The following is a 27,737-nucleotide window of genomic DNA, read 5'->3' as shown; positions in this document are numbered from 1 at the left end:
GAATTTCAGAAATGTTTTGCTTAATGTCCGAGAGAGACGACAGGCATATTGAAAGAACTGGGGAAAACCAGTATCAAGGTAAATGGAAAGGTACTGGAATACAGCTTTAAGCAGGTACACACAGCTATAAAAGGTAGTGAAGCACAAATCCTGGAGCAGAATTAACAATACTGCCACTTCTGCAATCCCACCACAGACTGAGTTACCAAACTACTGGGATGCAATTGTAAGCTGATATATGCAGCTATAAAAAGTACTGAATCACAAATCCTGGTGCAGAATTCACAATACTGATACTAACTGCAATCCTACCACAGACTAAGGCACTAGACTGTCCAGAAATTTACCAGTAATACTGTAATAAGTGTCTAAATGAAGTAGTTCTACTTTTCGAAGTAGACGTGCAGTATAATGTACAAATTGTGTTTAAATCTTGCAGTAGTACACAATCTTCACACAACTGCAAGTGAAGTTACAAGATCAAGATCCCAGAGCAAACTAAAAAGTGCATACAACTTGTTAATTTTCTAAATAGACAAATTGTTCTCTTCCGATACAGTATTAGACTACATAGAAAAGACATTCTTGACAGTTTTGTATTAATGAAAAACACCATCCTGAAACCGAAATATTTACTTTGTTGTGATATCTTTATGTTGTATGCATTACTAATGCATCATAATCACTTCAGATGTTCCTTGTCTACTAATTTCTTAAATCTAAAAATGGCTATTTTGAGGATTACTATTCTGACATGATTTTGTCTCCTCTTCCTCCCAGAATACAGTTTAGGCTACTATAATATGACACAGCCTACACATCAGTGAGTTTTTTCCACCACTTAATTGTAGTGATAGCGGTACTTAGAGGATCTGTGAAAGCAATGTCAGTGATAACGCCAGTCTGTGCTTAATCTAAGATTGTAAGAAACCTTTCACAGTCCATTTACTTTCTACAGTGCAGAAGAGGTAAACAGTATTTTGTCCAGTAATCAACACTTTAGCCCCCCCCCCCCACACACACACAGACACACACACACACACACACACACACATTCTTGCTCAGAGTGAAAGTTTTTGGCTTTGCTTGTTCATTGATTGACAGCTGACACTTCAAAAAGCTGAATAAGCAGGTCACAGCTACCTGCTGTTTTCTTGCTCTACTTACTTTTTTGCAGATTTATATTACTAAAAGGAATACTTCACCGGCCAAAAATTAAAAGGATTTGCAAGTTTATGTAGTGTTGCAGTATAACTAATCCGTGTTCTCCATATACATGTTTTTGTAAGAGCTAGCCCTTTATGTAGGGTCTGTTTTAGCAGTTTACATGTGCTATGTGTAGTGTTTATTAAGTGCGACTCTGTCCCTTTATGAATGTCAGAGCTGTCAAAATGCATTATTTTTAAAGTTGCCATTGTTCTCATGCATCTCTCTGAAGGTTAACGTCTCTTTAGATCAGCCCCATTTTGACATCTTTTTTTGTGTTTGTTTTTTTTTTGTTTGGCATGTATTAATATTTATTGACACCACAGGGTATCAAGGGTGAAGAAATATCTGTTAAGAGATACCGCTAGTGTTTATATGCATCATTCTTTGTTATTTTCTTAAATTAATGTAAAACTAAAAAAAAAACTGTAACCGTTTAAAATATTGGGACTCACTAGAGCAAGGTGGAGACTGAATGGACGAAAGATCAGACTTGCATATATTAAGTCCGAGATGCCATTTCTCAAAATATTCCCTTGTCTCTGAGGTATGGCAATCTCGAAGTTGGTATGTATAAATTCAGAAGGTGTGAGGAGCTTGCACATGAGGTTTGCCTCACCCCCCTCCACCCCACCCACAAAAAAAAATTTAAAGGAGAAGAGCAATTTTTGAAATTTGCTCTTCTCTTGTGTGTTTTTTCCCCAGCTTGTTAGCACTCTGCATTTTGAGTGTCGACATTTCAGTAGTGAGCCAAAAAAAACTCTGCTGCAGATATAGCAGCTGTAACATCTTTGATCCCTCCCAGCAATTTAGAACTGCAAGGTAACCTAGCAGAGAATGGGAAGTCGTGGTGTCAAAGATTTGAGAGTTGCACTACAGTTGTCTTATGTAATTTAGACACAAAAGTATAAGTAGCCTCTTTTTACACATAGCAGCTAAAAAAGAGGAGTCAAAATATATATTTTTCTGCTATCAGAAAATGAGAAAAACATTTATCTCTCCTAAAACAGAAGTTTAAAATATACTTCGACTTTTTCATGAGATCAGTGATGGCATGAAATAATTCCTATTTGTTAGACTGAACTTAAGTATAAAGCTAGGGACAATGAGTTTGAAAATCTACATGAATCCCTAACAACAGATTAAATTGTGTGTGGCACAACGTGTGTTTCTGTGAAGCAAGTTACTGATGGAAAAGGACTAGACACTGGAAAGTGACAATCTATAAAGGCAAAGAAAGTGATTTGCTAAATTGCAGATGAAAAAGTTGACTGCAGATATGGAAATGTGTAGTGTAAGTTCTAAAAGAGGCATCAGAATGAGTTTAGTAATGAACGTGTCTGTATAATGTAAAGTAAACCGAATGTGACAATAAGGCACCAAGACAAAGTAGCCAAACATGCAATGATAGCACAATTAAAAGTAAAATAGATGAGGGCAAAAATAATGGAACAACTAACGGTTCAGGTTCCGTTATCAGTATTAAAAATCCAAACAAGAAAAAAAACTTCAGCGTAGATTGTGTGTGTGTGTGTGTGTGTGTGTGTGTGTGTGTGTGTGTGTGTGTGTGTGTGTGTGTGTGCTGTTTAAATAGTATCTTATTACATTCAGTTAGTGCAACGAATCAACACGTCATCAATTAGAACTAATATTCATTTCATTTTGACTGTTTCAACTTCATAAATAGAAGCTAATTAGCTGCTTCAACATATATAAAAAAAATATATAAAAATATATATATAAACATACCCACATATATATGCACCTAAAGATGTAAATATACTTATGAACACTGCATACATATAAGTAAATGTATAGATATGTACATATGAAACCAAACCAATAAATATATAATATGAAATGTTTTTCTGAAGCAATTGACGTGGGTACAGTAAAGAAATAATTTTTCTCAAAAGTAGAAAACTGCACAAGTGTTGCAGGGAAAGGAACCACTGGTCTGAAAATGTTGATTAATGGCAAAGGTGTTACAACTGCTCCCCCCAGTGTTAACCTTATCATAGATTTACCATGCTAAAGTAAGTCCAAACACTCCGAAATAAAAGTAAAATTGTGTAATGAAATCACAGTTAAGCACTTTTGTCCTCAGAGCAGTTAGGACGTTATCAAACTGAAAAGAAACTAGCAATCCACTATTAAATAATGTTCAAAAAGTCAAGTGATCAAAATCTTGACATCAAATTAAAAATGTCTGTATCAAAAAATGAGTGAACTGAATGCTAAAAAAAGTCATAATATTTGAATGTAATGCATTTTGTCATGTACAAGATTAAAAGTTATAATTTTGCAGCTCTCCCCTTCAGTACAGTTGAAAATATATTGTCATGAAGTCTTGATGGAGGAAGTAATGACATTGTTTATCAGACGTTATCCCACTAAGTCCTGGTCCTTTCCTTCCTCCCAGCCTAGGCAGAGAGAGAAGGGTCAGAAGAAAGAGACCTCAAAGGCATAAAAAAAGATGGCAAGCAGATCAAACTAGTGGGCTGCAACCCCAGGTGCCCAAAAGGGAGCAACCATTACTCATCCCTGCCCCCTTTCTCTTAAATCCCACACAATCCTCCCCCATCTCATTCCACCATCTAGAAAACTAGTCCTGCGTCTTTACCTCTTCTTCCAGGAATAGACAAACATTACTTGGTACTGGATATAATAAAAACAGGTTGCAGACTAACTTTTGCCTGTTAGCACTGCTCCAAGAAACCAGATCTGGGAAGCTCAAGTAGGTCTGCCATTACAGCGGGGGGTCCATAGAAATGGTCCATGCACTAGAAAGGGGAAAAGGTTACTAATCAAGACTATTCTTCATTCCCAGAAAAGGAGGAGCATGGAGATCCATTTTAAACCTTAAAAGGTTAAATACATTTTTGCTTGTTCCCAGGTTGAAAATGCTAACACTGCAGAGGCGTCTGCCAATGTTATCACCCCAGACATTTGTTACCCTACATCTAAGATGCTTGCATACTCATTCCAATAGCAAAGTCTCACAGGACACATCTACGTTTCCGAGCAGGTGGCAAAATTATCTGTTTGATGCTCTGCTCTTTGGCTCGTATACTGTGTCCAGAATATTCACAAAGAGTCTAGCTCCAGTAAGTGTCTTTTCAGGACAAAAGGCATTCACATTATCTGAACACTGACAAACTGAACAATTGTGTGATCCAGACAAACTCAGTTGAAGATCTGCTGTCCTCCCTTTGCCTGACCATGAATATTTTCTCAAACTTAAGCTTAACCCTAAATCTGAAAAAGTCAAACCATACCTAATCACAAAACTGGTGTTTCATGTGGCTTATTGGACAGACATCTACAGAGGTCTCCCCTCCCAGAGGAAAAGATGACTTTTCTAATGCAGTACTTTACATCACTCCTTCAGAAATCTCTGTAAGAGAAGTCCTAACCTGGGCCGAAACACTAAGGGCTGAGAGGCGTGTCCATATTCATTACGGATATCCACACCAACAGGCTAGTTGCTCAGCATAATGCATCCGAGATTATCCAAGTGCAACTAACTCTGGGCAAGACTGCATTCCAAATTGTAACTTGTTACAGATCCCCCACCATGCCCCAGGATTCCCACTCCTCATTTCTTGATACACTGGAAAATATTACGGTATAACCCAACACCCTAATAATGGGTGATTTTAACTACCCCACTATTAACTGGAAAGACTACTCATGCACCAACTATTTTGCTCAACGTTTTCTGGAATTCATAAATTCCAACACCTTGGATCAACTTATCCACACCCCCACCAGGGGCAGCAATATCCTATACCTGGTCATTACAAACATGGGCGACTGGTGTTTCGCACCAGAGGTCAATTCCTCATTGGTCAGATCTGACCACAAGCTAATCACCCTAGACATCCACATCCTGCCTCCACCCCCCCCCCCCATTATGGAAACCACCATAAAAAATGTCTCCAAAGCCAACTTCACGCTTCTTAAGACAGAAGTGGCAAACTTCATGACACCCATGCAGATGGACAGTAGAGGTATGACTGCCTGATCCTACAGAAATGCACTTTATAAGCACTTACACGAGTGCATGGATCGTGCTATCCCTAACAGAACCAAGATGCTATCCTCCAAAAAAACGGAAGCCAATCTGGTGGTCCCCTGCCATAAACAAACTCTTCAACCCCTGCCATAAACAAACTCTTCAACAGAAGAAAAAAACTGTTGCAAAAAAGAGTGAAATCCCATGATTGGAGGAACTCCCTGGTCAGCCTCAGTAAGAAGCTGAGATCCCTCATAAAATCCTCCAAAGCTAGATGCGAAAACAAAATTGCCACTGATTCTAAAGACAACCACAAAGCATTCTATAACTATGTTAAGAATCTCAATGGCAACACTCAGATCTGCTCTGAGTTACAGCACAATGGCACTAAATATCAGAACCAATTGATATTGCCAACATCCTGGCAGATAGGTTCAGTGCTAACTTTACCCCCTTCTCACCCCCTAAAGAGCCCATCTCTATATCAAAATAATGCAAAGTTCGTGTAATTATGGCTGCATAGGTAAAAAACACACTCTCCCAAGCCAAGAACACAGCATCCATGGGACCTGACAACATCCCAGGCTGCATTCTACATGAACTACAGAATGAACTGGCACCCCACGTAAGCACCATGTTCAGTCATAGCCTCACCTCAGGCCTTGTGCCCACTGAATGGTGCACAGCGACGGTTATCCCACTCTACAAAGGAGGAGTCACCGTGGACCTCGGGAACTACCGCCTCATTAGCTTAACAAGCCTGGTCTGCAAGGCCATGGAACATATCATCATGGAACTTATAAACAAAGACATTGGTAATCTCCAAACTCTGGACCCCACAAAGTTCGGGTATGTAAAAGGCAGATCATGTCTCCTAAACTTGATAGACTTCTTTGAAGCAGTCACCAAAGTCGTAGACGAGGGTAAGGTGGTTCACACAGCCTATCTAGATCTCGCCAAGGCTTTTGACACCATCCCCCACTCTGGAATTATAGATAAACTCACTAAACTAGGTATAAATCCCTATATCACAAGATGGTCTGCCAACTGGCTTACTGACCGAACCCATACTGTGAAAGTAGCAGACTCCAAATCCGACTTCAGACCAATAGTGACAAGTGGAGTACCACAAGGTTCACTCATGGGTCCTCTCCTGTTTGATATCTACTTTTCTGAAGTACAGGCTAACACAGAAGGTCTTTGGCCAATGAAGTTTGCAGATGACTGCAAACTAGGAGCCATAATTTTAGCCATTTCTGCAGTACTGTTACAGTCTCCTCCTCTGTCTTTTCCATGAACATCCCTCTGCTAAAATCAAACTTTCTTCCCCTCACTCTCTAGCATCTAAAACCAAGACTAAGTACTTGACTTACAAGCCATTTAATTTCAAACTTTACCAGCTTCATGTAGCCCTGCTTCTATCAGGTGGCATGCATCCAAATCCTGGGCCCATCCATCACCCCACCAGGCATAACTCTACCTCTCCCAACTTAATAAACTCATCCTCTCCGAGCAAACATATTTCCTTTTACTCTGTGAATGCCCGTAGTATTCTAAACATAGTTAAAGAAATCCATGCTTGGATAGCCATCCACACCCCTGATGTCATCCACCCTAACAGAAACTTGGCTAAAACCCCAACCCTCTGATAAAGACATTCTCCCCCCGGTTATAATATACTCCGCATAGATCGTCAAAACAAAAAAGGGGGTGGCGTTGCCATCCTCTACTCCAACTACCTCACCATTCCAAGTATTATGAAACCTATCCCATCCTTTTCTCCTGCTGAACTACTGACAGCTAACCTTAAAATAAATGACCACACCACTATCACAGTAGCAGCCATCTATATTCCTCCAGGAGACAACATTCCTCTGCTCAAAAATATTCTTTCATACTTTTCTCAATACATCCCTAATGAAACTATCCTCCTTGGGGATGTCAACATTAATTGGTTAACTCTCAATTATCCAAACTCTAATACTCATATTAATTTATATGGCTGTACACAGCCAATCTCCCAACCTACTCATACAAACACCCCTCACACATCTAGTGCTCTTATTGACTGGGTACTTGTATCTAATCCTTCCAAATATCATAACCCTGAAACCCTACCAAATACCCTGAGCGATCATTCCTGTATAAAAGTGTTTAGGTTCACTCCCCACTTCTCAAAACTGCTTTAATTTTTCACTCGGCGTAAACTCTAAAACTTCCATCCAGAAACCTTTAATGCCCTCCTCTCTAAAGTAAACTGGAAACTCCTTACTCAACTCCCACTAGAAGAAGCAGTCCTAGCTTTCAACTCCACCCTCCTTAGCATCTTAGAATCACTTGCTCCCCCTCGCAAAGTCCATATTAAGTCCACCATATCTCTGTGGCTTTTAAAAGCCACTCGTACCCTTATGATAACTAGAGACAAACTATAGAAAAAATGGTCACAAACTAAGCTCCCTGCAGACTTACAGAAATATAAAGAACTCAGAAATCTGACAAAAAAAAACACATAAACAAAGATAAAAAGGACTTCTATAACAAACATCCCACAGCCCTAAAATCTAATCCTAAAAAATTCTGGAGCTCTATTAACCAAATATTACATCCCGGTAATCTTAGCTCCCCCAATCCATGCCAGACAAGACATCTGAAGAAACTGCCACTATCTTCAATACTTACTTTATCAATTCAGTATATATGCTACTGAACCCTAACCCAAACTCCTCTACTACAAACATCTCCAACTTTTCTGAACCTACTCCTAATACTGTCTCCTCAAATACCTTCTCCCTCAAACCTGTACCTACTAGCTACATCAAAACGCTACTCTCTAAATTAAAACCATGCTCAGCATCAGCTGACAATATTCCTTCCACTTTTCTTCTACTAGCAGCTGACTCTCTTGCTCTCCCTGTATCTATCCTAATTAATCGCTCCGTCTCTGAATCTAAAGTCCTTTCCATCTGGAAATAATACTACACTCTACCTATACACAAAGGAGGTAACTCCTCTGATATCTCCAACTTTAGACCTATCGCTATCCTCTCCCCTCTCTCTAAAGTACTAAAAAAATATATTCATAAATAAGTTATGCAGTATCTAATACAGGAAAATCTGCTTACACCCACTCAATATGGCTTCAGACCCAAATATAGCACCACTAACATCTCTATTATCCTTCCTCAACACTGTCTCTATAGTCATGGACGACCATAAACTTATTTGTTGCTTATTCTTGGACCTCTCAAAAGCTTTCGACACTGTCTCACAGTTTCTTCTGCTGTACAGACTGCATAACCTCAACGTCTCCTCTGATACTGTTGCATGGTTCTCCAGCTACCTCATTGATAGATCTCAATCAGTGAGATGGCACTCTGCACTCTCCCCTCCTCTCCCTGTCAAAATGGGTGTACCTCAAGGGTCTGTCCTAGGGCCTTTACTTTTTAATATCTTTACTAATCAGCTCTATACCTCCTGTCCTCAGTCATCTTTAGTGCAATACGCAGATGACTCTACAGTCATCACCACAGCCAACCCTCCCTCTAAGCTCTTCTCAGCTACACAGGCATCTTTTAACGTAGTTGAAACATGTCTCTCCAACAACCAGCTCATCCTTAACCCTAAATAAACAAAGCTGTTACTCTTCCTACCTAAAAAGTTCAGCAATATTAAACCCTCCTTTTCTATACAGTCCCTTAATAACACTCCCATTCAGGTAGAATCCAGTACTAAGCTCTTAGGCGTAACCATTGACGATTAGCTTAAATTTGACTTGCATGTTGATAATTGTATCAAAAAGACTCATTCAAAACTAGGGCTCCTTTACCACAACAAGAAATTCCTTACCTCTGAAGCCAAGATTAGTCTCTCTCTTACCTACCTTCTACTCAGTCTAATGTACAATTCTCAAATTCTCACAAATCTTAACTCAGCACTCCTGACCAAACTCGAATATACCTACAACAAGGTAGCTAGATTTGGTGCCCAACTAACCTACAAATCCCATCACTATCTCTCTCTAAAACACCTAAACTGGCTTGAATTACCCCACCAGCTTCTTCTTTTCCAACTCCAGATCATCCATTTTATTCTGTACCAGCCTTCCTACTGCCCAGCGCTATCCACTCTCATCTCCCATCATTCTCCCTCCAGACATCTTCGAAGCTCTAACGAAGACCTACTACAAATCTACAAACCCAAGTCTAAATTTGGATGCAACATGTACAGCTATCACCCCACTATTGCCTGGAATAGGCTCCCACTAGAAATCAGGGCCCTTACACATCCTAAACAATTTAAGAAAGCAACCAAAGAGCACTTTAAAAGTCACTGGTCCTGCCACTGTACTCTCCCTCCTTGAACATCCCCTACTTTCTCATACCTTAATCTACTTTCTGCCCTTAACTCACTCTTCTCACTAGGTCTCTCTAATCTTCCTTGACTACTCTTTCTACTGTCTTCTAAACTCTATTAAGTAAATTGCCTCAGAGAAACATTCTATTGTAATTGTCTTGCCTTCATGCAACTACATCATGATAAAACTGGGTTTTTGTAACCACTTACCCCAAAAACTGTACTCATCTTAATGACATATTTCTTTTTAGACATCTTGAAATAGTTATGCTATACTCCAGATTACTGACACTGTATAACATTGTATTACTACTTAATGCCTTGTAATAATCCTGTAACATTGCTGTTTAATGCTAACTTATAATGAAAATTGTATAATATGTTGGAGCTTTTCTCCCTGGGCCTCAGCTGAAAAAGGGCTCTTCAGTTCAGTTGGACAATCCCGGTCAACAGATGTAAAATAAATAAATAAAATAAATAATCGAAACTCCTAACAATGTGGACATCCTACAAAAGGGCCTTACTGAGACAGATGCCTGGTGTCAAAGCCATGGCCTCAAGCTCAATGCCAAGAAGTGCATTGACATCCCCTTTGGTAAAAACTCTTGTTACCCATGAACTACTACGTAGGTGGTAGCCTACTTAACACCGAAAGTGTGATAAGAGACCTTGGGACACAGGTGGACAGTAGTGTCTCCTTTGATAATCACATCACCACAGTAGTCCGGAAATCCTTCTACATGGCACAACTCATCACAAAAGGTTTCTCATCCAGGAAAAAAAGAGGTCATTGTTCCCCTCTACTAATCACTCATTAGACCCATTATAGAGTACAACGCCCCTTTTGGTATGTACTCATAAAACATCTACAACAACTGGAAAGGCCACAGAAATACTTCACAAAGAGGATTACTGGCCTCAAACAGATTCCCTACACAGACCGTCTCAAAAAACTCCAGCTTTATTCCATCGCATATCACCTACTCAGAGGCAATCTCTGCCTAACATACAAAGCTATGTCAAACCCAGAGTTTTTGGACATGCTCCACTTAAAGAAATCCCAATCTCTCCGAGCTACATGCTGTAGGGACCTAAACTTTGTCACCACAATAAACAGAACATGCTGGAGGGATAGATTCCTGTCCCAGAGACTTCCCATACTCTGGAACAAGCTACCTATCTATATCAAACAAAGCTCCTCATTAGCACTCTTCAAGTAAACTCTTGATGACTGGATGGAAATAGGAAATTCACCCTGGAAATCACCTCTGTGGCTCTGCTTGACAGGGGCACAGGAAAATAATTTTCTTGGGTGGCAAAAGCCGGGGTAACTTTTTGGCTAGGCTTATATAGGCCTTAGGGCCAATACCCTAGTTACGTGCCTATGAACCTTAGAGCCTTATCCTAAATGGTACCTCTAGTGTGACTGCAAATGAGAAAGCTTCATTGGTACCTTGAGAATGTGCGTTGTCAGCACTGAACCACAAAATTCACCTCTTACCTTGCTTCATAAAGATGCTGGCATGGCGGATCTCAGCCTGCAGGTAAAATGGTAGGGTTCTTTTCAGGATTCCCTCTCCAAGCCAGATTGTGACCATAGATGCTTCAGACCTGGCTTGGGGTGCACATGCAGATGGGCTTCAAATACAAGGAAAGTGGGTCACAGACTTCTTAAAATGTCACGCGTACCTCAAATAGTTGATTGTGCTGAAGTGCGCACTACCAATAAAGGATGTATGAAAAGCACACTACCATTCAAGGATGTATCGAAGCCTGGAACTGTACTAATTTAAACAAACACCACAGTGATCTGGTATATAAGTAAGCTGGAGGTATTCATTCTTACCCTCTGTGTTGCATAACAATGCTTCTGTGGGACTGTGCTCCTTCCATGGGACTATGCCTAAAGGTCCAGTAACTGCCAGGGGGAAAACAACCTTTTTGGCCGATCACCTTAGCAGGTCAGAGGTAAACCCTCATGACTGGAATCTAAACCGGGATGTATTCAGACCCATCATCCAGTCATGGAGTGTGCCAGAAATAGATATTTTTTCTTCAAGTCAAAAAACAAACAGCTGAACAAATTGTACACAGTGGCCACAGATTCCAAGGCCAAGAGGATGGATGCCTTCTTTTCTTGGTCATGGCTGTTTCTTTATGCATTCCCTCCCATATCTCTCCTCCCAAAGTAGTGGTGTAGATCAGTGAGGAAGGGCTAAGAGTGATTTCAATTACACTTTTTCAGCTGAGGCAACATTGGTTTCCTCTGCTCAACAACCTGAGCAAGGAAAAACCATGGTTACGGCCTCAAAAGGTAAACCTGTTAACACAGAACATAGGAGCTATTATAAACTGCAGTCTGACCACCTTGAGGCTGACAGAATGGCTGTTTTATTGACTGCCCCTTAAGGAAGTTCTTTGGACAAGGGTATACTGACTATTCTGAGGGAAGCTAGAAAATAAAGCACAAGAAAACCATACGTATCAATATCGAAAAGTTTTTGATGCACCATTTCAAGGTCTACAGAGCCCCCTCAAGTGCAGTCCTACCTAAGTTATTTAAAATTGGGTTTATCTTACTCTTCCATCAAGATGCATTCTTCAGCCATTTTTGCATGCCTTCCTATGTCACCCCCTCATTTCTGTTAATCTCTTGTGAAACAGTTTCTAAAAGGTATGGTTCACCTCAGTCCACTGAGGAGAGCTCCTTCTCCATTCTGGGAATTCAGTTTTGTTTTAGAAAAACTTACTCTGCCTCATTTTGAACCTGCAGCCAAGGCTGACGTAAAATTCTGTCATGGTAAACCACTTTTTTAGTGACTGTTACCTCTGTTAGGAGGGTCTTGGAAGTGTAAGCCCTTATGTGCATTCAACCTTTTCTGGTCTTTCACCAAGACAGAGTTTCTGTCAGGACTGATCCCTGCTTCATGCCAATGGTGGTCACCGAAGTGTTGTTAAACCAGCCTATACACCTTCCTGCTTTCTTTCATCTTCCCCAAAGTAGGAGGGAGCAGATCCTACAATAATTAGGTTACAGAAACCACTCGGATTCTATCTTGACAGGACAAAGAACTTTGGGAAAACAAACTAGCTCTTTGTGGCCTTCACAACCAACAAGATAGAAAGTACTAGCAGCACACCATTTCAAAATGGATTTGTAGCTGCATCTTCTTTTGCTACCTTCATCGTAGACAACAGACCCCTGATAATATCAGGGCACATTCTACTAGGGCTGCAGCTACTACTAATGCTTTCCTTAGACGAGTTCCTACCATGCAAATTCTGGAGGCTGACACATGTCCATATCTTTACTAAAAACTGTAACTTTCCCGCCTTTTCCTAAACTAGAGCCTTCTTTGACTTTGTTGTGTTTCAGGGCAATCTAGCTTCAGCTAGATTAGTTCCCAGCCTTCCCTTTATAGCTTTCTGAATCTTCTCATGTTAATTACTGTAACAGTGAAACATGATGAATCTAGTGCAGTTCTATTTATCATATTTGCAGATATTCGAGTGTCTTTATTGTTGCAGTAGGTTTTCCCTCCCTCCTTCCCGCTCTGTGATTACTTGTGGTTTGGATGGGCACCCTTTTTCTAACCCTTCCTTCTCTTTCCTCTACCAACCCATCCCACCCCTCCCTTCCTCCTTTAGGCCTATAGCTTACTACTGCTTGAGTTCATTAGGGATTGTGTATGCCTTGTGCTCCTGGCCTGAGACTCGGACTATGCGGCTCCTTTGAGGGCAGTAAAGACCAGATAAAATGGTAGTGGGCATCGACCTTTGTACAGAGACATCCTGACATCACAATTAGGGCCTCTGCCAGCTCAGGGGGAGGGATTTAAGTCTCTGGTATTCAGCTGGCCAAGTACTACCACAGCAAGGATAATCCATATTGTTATTACTGCAAAAGCAGCAGCGAGTAAACACTCTAGCATCACATTTATGGCAAGGAGACACAACTGCACTTTCTATAATTACACCAGATGCTCCAGCCTGGCCTTTAGCACAGTTCTTTTTATAGCTTTCAGACTCCAAATAACTATGCTGCTCCTATAATAGTCACCTCTTTCAGCATCAAAAGGTTAGTGCGAGTGTCTTTCTGCTTGTGGGAGTTATTTTCTAATTGTTTATTACAGCAGTATGACCAGTTTATATTAGCATAGAATAAGAAGCAAGGACTGACGGACCTCGTCTTTATTTACTATTTGCTTTCTTCAGAGATTTGCTGTGGTTTTTATTTTCAACGTGTAGATTTTAAGTTAGTGGTTAGCTCAAAAATAGATGTTCATTCATCTGGCAATGCAACTTTCTCTTTTCTTCCTACATATATTAACAAGGTCTTCACTCTTTTTCACTTTTATTTCAGCTCCTGGATGTGTTAAGTGCATTTATGTAACTGTTACTGCATCTCTGTATTTCTTTACATACAGCCTTTTTAAGCTTCTCACTGGTCAGTGTATATAAGCTGGGTTCCTTTATCATGCACACGTGCATTTCTTGACTTTGTATTGTGTTCTTTGTAGTTTTATATTTAGTTCCTTTTGGCTTGCACATTGTGTCACTTTAACAATGTTTTTTTGATCTAAAAGTAATCATTTGTAGCTGTGCAACAATTCTTTCTTCTCATTCTGTAAATATACAGTGTTTGCTTGGGCCTGAAACTGACTTCTTTCTTTCTTTTTTATGCCATTACTAGGTCACTTTGTTGTTTTTCCAAATGATACACTGTTTTCCAACCAAAAAAACTGTGGTGGTGGTGCTGTGGTAGCGTTGTCGCCTCACAGTAAGACATTGTCCTGTTCGATTCTCAGCTAGAGCGTCTTCTGTGTGGAGACATGCGTGAATGGGCGTACCTTCGTTGAAGGTTGTGCGTCAGGGCTTGCAACTCGGCACGTAAAAATCTACTGCCAATCATAAGCGAACCAGAGTTCCGCTGTGGCGACCCCTAACCGGGAAAAGCCAAAAAAACCAACAACAACACTGTTTGCCAACTCTTTAAAACAAACTTTTCCTTTGTAGCTTGTGATTTCATTTGTTTTAGTACTTTCTAGTTTCCTGGTAAATTTCTGTACATGTTGAAACAGTGAAACTGTTGGACAAATAAACAATTTGTTTTATTTTAGTATCTCTTTTACTCACCAGTGCCAAAAATCAACTTTTAAAAGCTTTGTACGCATTTTCATTTCTAGAAATCAGCCGTCCTCAATTTGGGTTTGATTCTTTCTGTTCTATGGCTGTCTTAGCATTTCTACACTCAGTTAATGCCCTGGTTTCTTCTCACAAAGCCAAACAATGTTTGCCTTCTCTTGTTGCCCTTTGTTGTATAAATATTTCTTGAACAAATCCCATTGCCCTTCTACAAGTTTTTGTTTCATAACACATATTATTTTAAATCCAACCTCCATACTTCACAGCTGTCTTATAATCTGTAGAGCAAGCAACATGATTTTCAGATAAGATTTTTTTGCACAGTTATAAAATCTGACTCAACACAACCATTTGCTGCTTCTTGTCAGAAATATTTTGATGCAAAGCATACTGATTCTGCTTCAAATGTTTGTGAACAGCCTTGCTTGCCCAGCAGCCCTGTCTTTTGTGAAACCTTGTTGCTGTATCTCATATTACATTTTTGCCTCTTGTTTCTCAATGCTGGCAAGCAGCACAACATTTCTTTGTTTCTTGTAACACACAACAGTGTACCCCCTTTTTACTGTCATAGTTAATTAATTTTACTTTAATTTGCTGTAAGATGCATGTTTTTAATTTGAGAGCTCAGCACAACTTTGTATATTACTGTTTCAGTCATTTTTAACCAATATTTATTGAGTGCACACTTTCTGCTACAACAACATAGTTTCCAATTGATTTATTTCAGCAATCTGGCACATTCACAATGCATATCATTGGCAAGCAACATTATAGCAATTTCATATCGTGTAATAGTGCACTCAGCAGTACTTGCCATTCCAGCACTGTTTGTCTTGTAAAACTCTTCTAAACTTAATTTACTATTTGCTGTTTTTACTTCAGACTTATTAAAGTCCAGCTTTTGTCTGTCTCCTTGATTTGAGTTTGGCGAAGAGAAATTAGTCAGCACTCAGTTAGGAATTAATTCAGCAGTGCCTTTTTGAGATGGGTGCCTCCGCACCCCCATTTCAATTGTTGTTGTTGGTCTTTCAGCTTTTCCCAGTTAGGGGGTCGCCACAGCGGAACTCCGGTCCGCTAATGATTGGCAGTTGGTTTTTATGGTGTCGAGTTGCCAGCCCGATGCCCAACCTTCAACAAGGCACTCCCATTCAACGCATGTCTTTCAAACGCCCACTCGACCATGGGGAGGGCATGCAGACTCAACACAGAAGGCACTCCCCAACCCAAGCCGAGAATCGAACGGGAGAACCTCTTGCTGTGAGGCAACAACACCCCCATTTCAGTACACACTTTGAAATAGACTTTCATTAGACTTGTATTGCCATTGCATTTTACATACAATCTAATTGTGGTCAATAGTAACAGAAATTAACAGTTCCGTTATTCTCCATCACTTGTATTTTGGAGGAATTGTTATCTCAATGAAAACACGTTCAGCATCACTCACCATTTTCCTTTAATGTCGCGAGACTTTCTGACCTATTTTCATTAGTAAAGGAGAACTATTTATATCACCAGCTTCCACAGAACACACACAAACTACAAATGCAAATTGAAAGTCAGCTTTACTTAAGGTGCTAGTTATGTCTCTGTATCTAAGTCCAGCACATCTCCTCTTCCAAGCAAAATTAAATTGAAACTTTGATAATTTCATGTCATTTCATTTTAGTCTTTTCAGGACAATGTGTGCCTCTGAAAACATTCATGATAGGCTATCTAAACTTGCCAGCTGCTTTGCCTGTTTCAGTTTGATTCCCATGGACATTTTCTAGTCTTTTCCATCAAGCTCTGTCCCCTTGTGTCAGAAGCCAGTGTCTTTCTCATCGTGCTTCTGGAACTCCCTTTAATAAAAATTGGAACATGGCTTCTTCCATTCAGAGCATGTGTGTGGACTCCTTCTCCCATAATGCTCCAGAATCATAGCACCTTACACCCCACAGTGATTATTAGGGGTCAGTATACTGCACTTGTTACAAACAAGCAGATTGAGGGCCTTAATAGCTGCAAGTAAAATTGAATTTAAATGCATGTTTGTGTTTGTTTATAGCAGCTTAATACTGTCTTATGAAGGGAACTATACAGAATTTTCAAGCTCTGAGGACTAGAAATTCATAGACTGTGTGAACTGCTAGGATCGAAAATCAAAGTATGCAAATAAAATATATAAAGTTGGCTACATGTTTAGATATCTGTCATTCAGATTGTTGACTCTCTGAATCTGTGAATAGGCTTAGATGTACAAATAGTTTATCTACAACTGCTGTGGGAGGTTGGCATAATAGTTAAGGTGTTTACCTTACAGACAAAAGGTGCAGGGTTTGATTCTGACATTGGGTAATTGGCTAGGCTTTAAATAGCCCACAAGGACAGTTAGCCTAGTACTAATCTATGAACTATGAACTGTGCTGTAACCTGGATTTAACAGTGCTTAGGGTATGAAATAAAACAAACAAACTCTTAGCAAGCTCTAGGCTAGGGAGAGTACTCAAAAAATACTAATAAAGTTTTAAATTCAAATGAAAGCTTATCCAGACATTAACAGCTTAAGAAAAAGAATGAGTGCTTTCGTTCTGTGCAATTAGAGTACTACTCATCACTCCAGTTCAAGAACTTCATGTTTCTTCAGAGTTTGAAACAATTTTTTAATTGCATAAAAAAGAAAACACTGACACTTCCTTATTAAAAAAATGCACACGCACTTGAATGAGGTTCTTTTTATTATTATTATGGTTTAGAATGCAAGAGGTTTTGTATAAATGTAACGAAGTGACATTGTCTTATTTCCTAAATGTTTTCTGCACTTGCGTACCTACTTAATGTATGCATATCACCTATGCATAGTGAATGTCGGTGGATAGCTGCATATTTTTCACTTACTTTGTAAAGGAATGGTATGTACTATGTTTTGTTAAGATTGGGAAATGGTGACATAAGAGTTTTGGTCCTTTTCATCACTTCTGTGCAATCCAGAACTTGATATATTAAATTGCAGAGGTGAGAAGGGAGCGCAGGAATCTTGTCAGCTTGGAAAAAATGCTGTTTGTAATGCTTGTTGGATCAAGATAGTGCCAGTGCTTGAATGGTCTTATTTATGAATCTCCGTGTACTGCACATGGATAATTTAGTATGCACCCATATTTTATTTATTGCATAAGTGGTTTATATAGTAAATATCCCACATACCTATGTATTTATAAATGTATATGTGAGTGTATGATTATATCATGAAATGTACCAAACACAAAACAATAAACATCAAACTATATAAACAAAAAAGACTGCACAAAACACTGACTAGTAAAAATACTGAATTGTAAAACACTCAGTAATTATGTCTCCCACTAACCAACAACTAGTAATCTTTTTAATGTTGTATGGGTTCTTTTTCTTGTATCTTCAGAATAGTGATAGAACTGTTTGTAATTTGTTTGTATAATGGACTCTTAAAATGTTTTACTCAAGGATACTGAAAAAAGACCTATACAGTTGCATTTCTGTTAACTTCAATGTCCAATGCAGTCTCTTTTTATGTCTGAACTGTTGACTAATTATTTTGTATCCTATAATTGCCATGTTTGCCCTGGGATGAGGCTGAAAGTGGTTGTCCCACCTGCCCACTTACCAAGTTAACAAATTTAAAATAAAAATAATAATAAACTAAACATAAATACAATTAAGTATTACAAAAATGGAACTGTTTCCAAAAAAAAAAAAAAAAAACTGACCATCCTCAAAAATGTAATGCAAAAAAACAGTAAAATATGCATATTTTATTAATAGTTGAAGTCCAGTCCTTATTCTGATATTTCTCGTGATTTTGGAATGGAATGGGTAACCAGTTTTTTATTGGAATGGGATTATCTTGTTAGTGAGATCGTTTGTAATGAAAGGCACTGAATATTTTTAACTAATATTTTTTTCCCTTTTAGTGGTAAGGTTTTTCCAATAGCTAATAGTCGTGACCATGGGTGCCATGATGGCATCAACTTTGTCACCCTAGCAAGATGTGTTGGGAGAAGAACATTGCTTATGTTGTTGTTGTTCTTTCGGCTTTTCCTGGTTAAGGGTCGCTCCAGCAGAACTCCGGTCCGCTAATGATTGGCAGTAGATTTTTACAGTGCCGAGGTGCCAGCTCGATGCCCAACCTTCAACGAAGGCACGCCAATTTATTTATGTCTTTCGAACGCCACTCGACCATGAGAAGGACATGCAGACTTCACACAGAAGTCGCTCCAGCCGAGAATCGAATGGGAGAACCTCTTGCTGTGGGAGAAGAACATTGCTTATAACAGTCCTTTTTCGATATGGTGACTTTTTATAATCATTTATTGACAATATTGTTTTAAAATGGAACAATGGTATTAAAAGTAGATTTTTTTTTTATTTTATGAACAGCACAACTGAATTTTTGAAATTCACACACAATAATAAGGTTACTTTTTGGATATGACTGTTTTTAAGAAATTTAATATGGATAGCTTATTCACTTGTATTGATTATAAAGTATGTACAATGATTATGTGAAAAATATTATTGAGTCAATTGTACAGGGTAAAAAGTTTGACTTCAGTTGAAATGTTGCTAGTATGTAAAATGCAATTGGGTGACACATTAATTTAGAGCTTGTCATGAACATTGCATTAATGGTGTGTTAAGTAATGCATCTAATATTGGGAATGAGCAAGGAAATAGTCAAAATACATCAGGATATGTTGGACACTGACAAAATAGGGTTATGTCTTTCAAACACGCATTAGCATGCTGTAATGTTATGTAATAAAAAAAACTACTGCAATGTTATATCTGCAGATTTTGATATTTTAGAGAAAGCGTCAGAAAAAGCAGGACCAGAACCTTGTTTGTCATTAAAAGATGTAAAATCATAAAAAAGTTGTGTTCCTGTAGACTTATACTGCTGCTTGTGCTACCCGTGAAGCTTTCTGCATAGTCAATAATAGGAGAAGATTGAGGGAAAGAATATATAAATATGTAAATGATATAACGAGAATAAATGAAACTGGTGCTTTACTTAAAAATTCTTCCATTTTTAATCATTTTAAAAAGTTTGTGTTTTACGTGAATGATCATGCTATTGATGATGAGAGAGGTGGTACACAGAATTTAAATTAGGGAGTAATATTGACAAGTTCTTTTAGATGTATTTATGCCCCCAAGATTGAATTACAACACAAATATAAAGAGTCATTTAATAAAGTAACATTTTAATTTAAACCCATAAATATGTTTTTGTTTGACTGGATGTATGTGCAAAAATGTAATTTGCCAGTGTTTGAATTGTTTGAGTTTGTTGGCAGCACTTACTCCTTTTTTTTTACTGGTTCTTGGGTTGCAAATGCATTTAATTTGCAGTAATGATATGAACTGTTTTATTTCATAAACTGGACTGCATGGAACTAAGGCTAGTCAGCAGATTTGTTTTTAATCTGCATAATGAAATGACTTTGTTATGCCAAAGGTGCCATTCCTCTCACTTTGAAATTTGGTATGCTTAGTCCATTGAGTGGAAACACTCTTTAAAGTCAAACTACATTAATGAGAAACGTAACCTCAGTGTACATATTTACTATTAATTTTGTTATACTTTTCCGTTTTTAGATATTGGAAATATTAGACAAGTATAGTGCTGTTTTTGGTTTTATGAGCTGACCTATATTTCTTTTCATTCTGTCTTGTTTTATTCTTTTGTTTTAGGTTGTTCATTATACTGAAAGACTGAACAAAGAACTTGCTGAGTTAGCTGTTGTAGAGTCCCGTGCAGATTCAAGGTATGCCGTCGTCCTTTTCTTTGCCTCCTTGCAAAACATATGGATAATGTTGTGCTGCACTGTGACAGTACCTGTTTTATAAAATAGCTAAAACATGGATAACTTACCTTCCTCATTCCCCTTATTAGTGCAGATTTTCCATCAGAGTCCACTTTTGGGGTCAAGCTTATGTTGATCACTTGCAAGGCAATATCATCTTCAGTTTTTGACCAGATGTTGACAGCTGTCTTCATTTTTTTTTCTTATTTCTCATACTGGTTATTTGAATTCCCTCAAAGCCTTGAGTGATTTCTTCAATTTTGGGGAATTTCTGCCTTTATTCAACATTTTTCTTCAGTTATTGGTTACAAGTTGCTCATATTAAGCCCAACTCTCTGACGCAGAATGCTAGAGTCCTGATTGCAGCCCCACACTACTAAGATTTAGTTGACACTCCTGGCATTGGAAGAATTAGGCAGGGAAGGAATGTCGTGAAGGAGGCATGGCCCACTCATCATGCTTAGAGTGGTGCGGAGAGCTTCATTTATATGGGGGAATACTGGGTAAGAGTTTCTTCTCCACCTCCTGTGCACACACTCTTAACACCCTCTGGGTGGGACATTCAATGGGTTGACTGCACCAAGCCACCCTTCGCTTCAGCAAAGGTCTAATGTCAGCAAGCTGCCCTCCCTGCCACCAAAGAAATGTTTGACAATTGCTTCCACAGTCTCTGCATGGGAAATGTAGCTGTGTTGTATCCCACACGCATACTCCCTTCCCTCTTTCTAGGACAGGGGCACCCATCCTCCCCTCCCAGCACCTCAGATACCCAGGCCACTAATGTAGCCTGGGGATGCCTGCATTGTAGTCAGGACTATATCCTTCTATAAATTTCTCTTACTTTTAATAACATGGTATGTTTGGTATTTGAGAATATGAAACTATAATGCAAGACATAGGGTATAGTGCCACCTGCTATATCGGCTTTACTTTCAAACTTCATATACAGGAAAACAGACTATATGTTATGCATGTACGCCTTTGAGTAAGGCTAAAGGCACCAAATATTCAAAGACATATATGCATATATGTTGCATCATCCTCATACTTTACTGCTGTCTCTAGAATAGAATTTGCAGCCTGTTGATTGTGCAGCTTCAGAGATACTTTTGTAGCCTGATGAGTCACTGATACTGCCCAGTTGTTACATGCGTTACACCAGATTTTTCGAAGGGCCTCATTCAGCAAGCATAAAGCCCACCTTCCATCTATGCTTTGTCTGAAAGTGCAGACTTGTACTTGACATAACTTTAACCTAAGACTTGCAGTGTAGCATTAAAGACAGGCCTTAGTTCTGTCTGTGTTTCTCCGTGTCGGTCTTATTTGCTACTTTCTTGTTCCCCCCTTTCAGGGTTGTGCTTCTGATAACAATGAACTGACGATTCAGAGGACTTTCTCTAATACTTAGTTATGTGACTATGTTAACCTGGTTAAGAGACACTCCATCAAAACAGTTGATGGCATTATAACAGTGTGCTTCCTTGTGGTGGAATGATATTTCCAAGAGTAATGACTTGAGGAAGAAGTATTGTTTAAAATGTAGTTTCATAAAAAGTGCTAATGTAGTCATCACTTAACTCACAAGTGTGCAAGGATGGTCTCAGAATGTTTACAGACATGGATGAGAGTTTTTTATTTTATCCTTAGGATGGTTAAAACCAAGATTCTACTCCCATAATTAAGTAAAGGAAGTATTTCAGTGCACTACTTTATGCACAATTTAGAATATAAACATTTCTTTTGGTCATTTTATACCTGGCTGTAGTACCATCAAAGGATAAAACAGACTACAACCCAGGTGAATCTAATTTAGCAGCTCAATATGCCTGACAGCGTAGTCAGAGGAGGATGAACATGCATGTTGTAGAGGGGTGAGAGGTGGAGGGAAGACATGTGTACATTACACAGTCCCTCAGAGGTGGGTGGGAAATCCAGCTTGCGAGTGCATGTTTGGGTCATCAAGCCACCAGCTGAGGGTAGATTTCAACACAGCTGTGTTGAAGTGTGCTCCAAAGTGAGAAAAGCATTGTGGGAATCTGCAGTGACACAGATCATACATCCCCCTACCCTCACCCAAGAGCGAGATTAGGCCACTACAGTATCTCCCTCATTGCTAGGATGCTGACCAGGGTATAAAGCACCATCATTCTCTGTGTCTGTCTTGTCTTGACAACTCTCAATCTGACACTGGGCAAAATTCCTGGGGAAGGGAACAGATAGGTTCTGACAGATTGAGAGGAGATTTGATGGTTGATGGGTATAAGAACAAAAGCCAAATAAAAAAAAAGTTTTTGTCATTTTATCATTTCTTTATATTTTCTTTAAATAAATATTTGTCTGTTTTCACTCTAGACCTTAGGCTGATTGTTCTGATTTGATGCTCTATGTCTGATTATTCTACTAGCTAGCTGAAAATGATTTTTATTATTGCATTATTCAGTCATGAGTGATTGTTCTTTCTTGTACTTTTGGCTTAGGTCATGGTTGCAATTTGTTAACAAAAGTTAAACTAAAAGAATGGAGGAATGCATAAATAAATGCCTTACCTTTAGAGAAATCAAGCTAAATGTATGAGTATTATTTTCAGTTAACATTTATCATTAATATCATAGGAAGAATAAAATAAAAATTGCTTTTGTTCATCTCTTGTTTTTTCTAGTATACTGCTGAATCTAAGGGCATTGGTTGGTATGAATGAAAACCTCAAAAGTCAGGAGCAGGAATTCAGAGCTCATTGCAGAGTAAGTAGTATTTTTGTAGCAATTGTTAAAGTCTCCAGCCTACAAGTGTCAAAGATAGAAGCACCCTTTCTACAAAAAGCTACAGTTTTGATGGCATTGGGTTAGCAAATGAATTTGACTGTGAGGACAATGCTGTAGACTGGAGCTTAGCTATCAGTTTTCCTTTGAAAATGTGAGAGAGAAATAAAAACAGTTGCAAGTTGTCTGTACAAGCCCAGACATTGTCTGAAGTTTAGTTAACTTTAAGTTCTAGTACGGGTGAACTTTTATTAGGATTCTTGATGGTTCTCGACATTGTATGCCCCTATGTTTTTGTTTAGGACATGGTGTATGTCCACGTGTTGCACTAACATCACTAGGTTATAGGAGCAATCTGTTGTAACAGATGCTTTCCAAAGCAGGCAGCTATGTTACTTTGACCATTGACTGTTTTAGGAGCTTTGATCACCATAAAATATATTAAAGTCATATAACAAAGAAACGTGTACATCACCTTTAAGCATCATAAGTGGACTTTTAGCCATAAAACACAATAAGAACTCAAATGTACATTTTGAGTCTTGGATCTACAGTCGGAGGTGAAGTATTTTGTAATAACTCTGTCACTTCATTTTGGGAGCTTATACATGGGAAATCCTCAGCTTGGTTGTGAAGGTCTTTTCTAATAAATGGACCATCTGAAAAATAAAACTGTTCTCAAGGATGATGATAGCAGACCTGTAATAGACATGGGTTCCAACACACACACACACACACACACACACGCACACATATATATATATATATATATATATATATATATATATATGTGTGTATATATATATATATATATATATATATATATATATATATATATATATATATATATATAAAATGTGTGTGTGTGTGTGTGTGTGTGATGCATGGTTGTCCTTAACACTATATTGTAAATATACATTATTGACTCTGGTAATAGCCAGTGCTTGCCACACTCAAGTAAAGTTTATGTTGACCATCTGGAGAGCAGAGTCACAATCACTTGCTCCCCAGAATATTGGTCTAACTTGCTGCCTGCCAACTGTCTTTTAGTCTTTTCAATAAGTGAAATCTTTCCATTGTTACTGTTTCATGCATGCACACAAACATCTTTTTCAGGAGGGTTTAATGATATCTCTTTAGTACTGACATCCCCTACTGTCTCATCTTGGTAGGGCACTGCCACTAGCCAGACCAAATTGGGACACCAAAAAGATATTTTCTTCTTAAAATTAGACTGCTATTGAATACATATATGGTAGCAGTAGCATAAGGCAGTCATTCTTCAAGAGGCCGATGACAGCAGTTGAGATGTCAGTACATATTACTAGATGTGTACACATACTCTTATACTAATAATATACTAATACACTATCATTATAGTAATAAACTATCGTTATACTAATAAACTGTTTTGCTTTTGAAATTAATAATTAATTTAATCTAGTTACTTGAAATAAATGAAGTAACACAATTTGTAAAATTAATTGTAAAATTGAGTATCTACACAGGTGTGTGCTTGCATAGAGTATAAGTAATCATGCCATCTAGTAGTTTATCTGCCCCTGTCACTGGTAGCTCCAGATTATACTGGATTGTATCTTCTGTTTTTCTCTTTCTTATTTTTCTAGTACACTGCACACTATCATAAGTGATGGACTCCAGGCTTAAGTTTTTGTCTCGAGAGCTGCAGTCCACTGTACATGTTTCAAAAGCAGAAAATAATGAACTAACACTTGCTTCCCTGCTTAAAGGAGTTATATGCTGTTTTTTGTGTTTGTTTGAAATTTTAAATATAAAGTTTCCTTTTTTCACAGTCATATAACTCAGGAGAGGTAGCTGTAGTCCAAATAAGGTAATGCATCCTTTGACTTAAAATAATATTTCAAGGGTTGCCGAGCTTTAGGCATTATGAATATGTGCACACTTGAGAAGCCAGTTTCTGTTTTAAAAGTTGTGCTATATTTCCACTGAAAGCGTTCACATATTCTGTATTATTCACATTTTTGTATTTTATACAGCAACAACTGCATTTAAAAAATATTGTTTCTTTCCATTTAGTGTGGCTTTTCTGTATACCTTGCTGAAAGGCACCTGCAGACTTCACTCACTCTGTCAGAGTTACGTATTCTTAACTAACTCTCAGCAGTTTTCCCAGCTTCCATCATATTAGTGTTTTTTAATCACAGTTGCTTGTACCCTTAGGTGAAGTAGGTCAAAAGGTTGAAGGTCACAGATGAGCCAAACTGCACTACAAGTCTCCTGGTCTAGATTTGCTTTTTTGGTGTGCAGCTGACATTTATAGCAGCATCACTGCTGAGACCTGCGCATCCATAAGCAGGCGAGAACACATTCTTTTCCCATTGCCAGCGATATCCGAGGAGGTAGAAAATAGGATTAATGTCTTTACTGACCGTGCAAAGATAGCTGTATCAGTGAAAGACGACTAAAAGAGTCCAATAAAGGACTGGAAAAGGTTGGCACATGAAGTACAGTGCAAATAACTGTAAAGTATTGCACTTAGGCAGTAGCAACCCTGATGAAATTCATCAGCTGGGGAAAGTGGAATTGTTAACAGAACTGGAAATTGATCTGAGTAGCTTTAGTTTAGACCACTGAGAGCAAAGTGAGAGGACACTGGCAGCAACACACATATTGCTGGGGAGTATCCTAAGTGGGATAGATTATAAAATTAAATAGGTAATGTTTCCACTCTATAGGACCTGGATAATGCATCATGCTGCTGGAAGGAATTCAGATTATAATTAATAGAAATACTCATGAAAGTGAAGGAATGTGATCAGAGGCTGGAGCAGCGACAGCTGTTCTCACTTGTGATAAGGAGAACCTGAGGAGACATGTTTGAAGGGGTCATTCTGATCAGGAAGGACACTGAAAGATGGAGGGTTACAGGCAGCAGAATCTAAGGGCTAACTACTCATTGGAACCCTGAAAGTACTTTTTCAAAGAAACTAGTGAAATGAAGTATTGGATTGCATGTTGGTGAAAGAATCCACAGAGGCATTCAAGATGGTGTGTGATAGACAAAGGAAGCGTAAGTGAACAGGAGAATATGGAAGGGGAGGTAGAATATTAAACACATCTAAAAGGGCAGACTTGACAGGCTTTTTTTTGTTCTGGCATTAAGCAAATTTAATACAAAGATTACTTTGGCATATTTCAAATAGCTTTCTATCTGCATCGCACATTTGTCAAATATTGTAGCGTGAACATCCATTCTGCATCCTGGCAGGTTTCAGAAGGGCAGTCCTGCAAGGATTTATTCCTTATCAGTCTACCTTCCTTTCATAGCCTGTTTCTCAGAACTTGTTTTAATAATTTAAAGAACTGCTACAGATGAATATAGCAGTCTGCTGCAGATGGACTCCATATAATTCCATATTTGTCTTTGAAGGCCCTGAACAGTGGGTAACTTATGATTTCCAATTTAGTTAAATTCAGCTTGACAGTTCTTAATCTCTTTTGACTTCATAGTCCTTGTTGTCTCCAGATCTTTTCTGTTTCTTGCACAGTTCGGATGTCAGGACTATTATTACTTGTTGTAAATTGTTTGGGTTTGGTGCTTTAAAAGCCCAGACATTTGAAGTATTCTTGTGCTTAACAGATCACTTGAGACCTGCACAGATAATTAGTTTACTGCCTAGAAGATGCAGACAATATAGGAGTGCCACAGGTGTCTTTGTTTCAGTCTAGCCATCTATGTGAAAGTGATATATATATCTCTGCTGCCCCCATTTCTGCCTGAGAGAAGTATTCTGAGAATCATGGGATCTTTATTTCTGAAACTGACATAGATGAGATTTCCCTATAGATCTTCACCAAATTACTTCATTTGAAGAGATCCACACTTATGGTGTCATCTGTGAACTCGTCTGTAGTATCTTCCACTTATAAATGTAAACTGTTGTTTCAGAATGCTGAGGAGATGTACATCATCTTCCTGGTTAGTATTTTCCTAAATGATGCTATTCATGTATTTTATAATAATCTTGATTGTATAGCTCCTGTTCCAGAAAAGGCTGATGCCCTCTACAAACCCCAGCTGAGTGGAGTGACATTCTGAGCAGATTCTTTTATTATCTGTTTTACCAAGCATATGTCCGAGGCCACAGTACCATGCTGCTTTCCTACTTGAGAAGACCAAAGCTGTGAATGGGTGGATAAGAGATGCTCTTTTTGCCATATTGTTCCTCCCTGTGTTCCCGAAACTGTTTCACGTGTCCCACATACAACCATACCTTGTAGGTAAGACTCTGTAAAAGCTGGCAAAAATGTCTTCATTCTAAGGCCAGAGACTCTCACCACAAGACCATTGCATCTGCTTTCTCAATGACCTTCCGCATAATCTGCTTGACTGTGTTGTCACTGTGACCAAGGTAACATGCTTAGAGATAAGTCTGCTTTGAATGGTGT

At 38.6% G+C, this 27,737-nt stretch overlaps 1 protein-coding gene across 1 annotated transcript in view; it reads left to right on the top strand.

Annotated features, from left to right (window-relative positions):
* Nucleotides 1–27,737, top strand: part of CCDC93 (coiled-coil domain containing 93) — a gene marked incomplete in the record, with an annotated part of 1,282,969 nt that overhangs the window by 728,548 nt on the left and 526,684 nt on the right. Inside the window, 2 exon segments of the mRNA XM_044074979.1 lie at nt 20,435–20,508; nt 23,207–23,288. Coding sequence (XP_043930914.1) covers nt 20,435–20,508; nt 23,207–23,288 — 156 coding nt within the window.

The sequence above is a fragment of the Protopterus annectens genome, chromosome 6.part0 (genome assembly GCF_019279795.1).
Source record: "Protopterus annectens isolate FY-2018-M chromosome 6.part0, PAN1.0, whole genome shotgun sequence".
NCBI classification, from domain to species: Eukaryota; Metazoa; Chordata; order Ceratodontiformes; family Protopteridae; genus Protopterus; species Protopterus annectens.
This window is presented reverse-complemented; position numbering and strand designations above follow the sequence as displayed.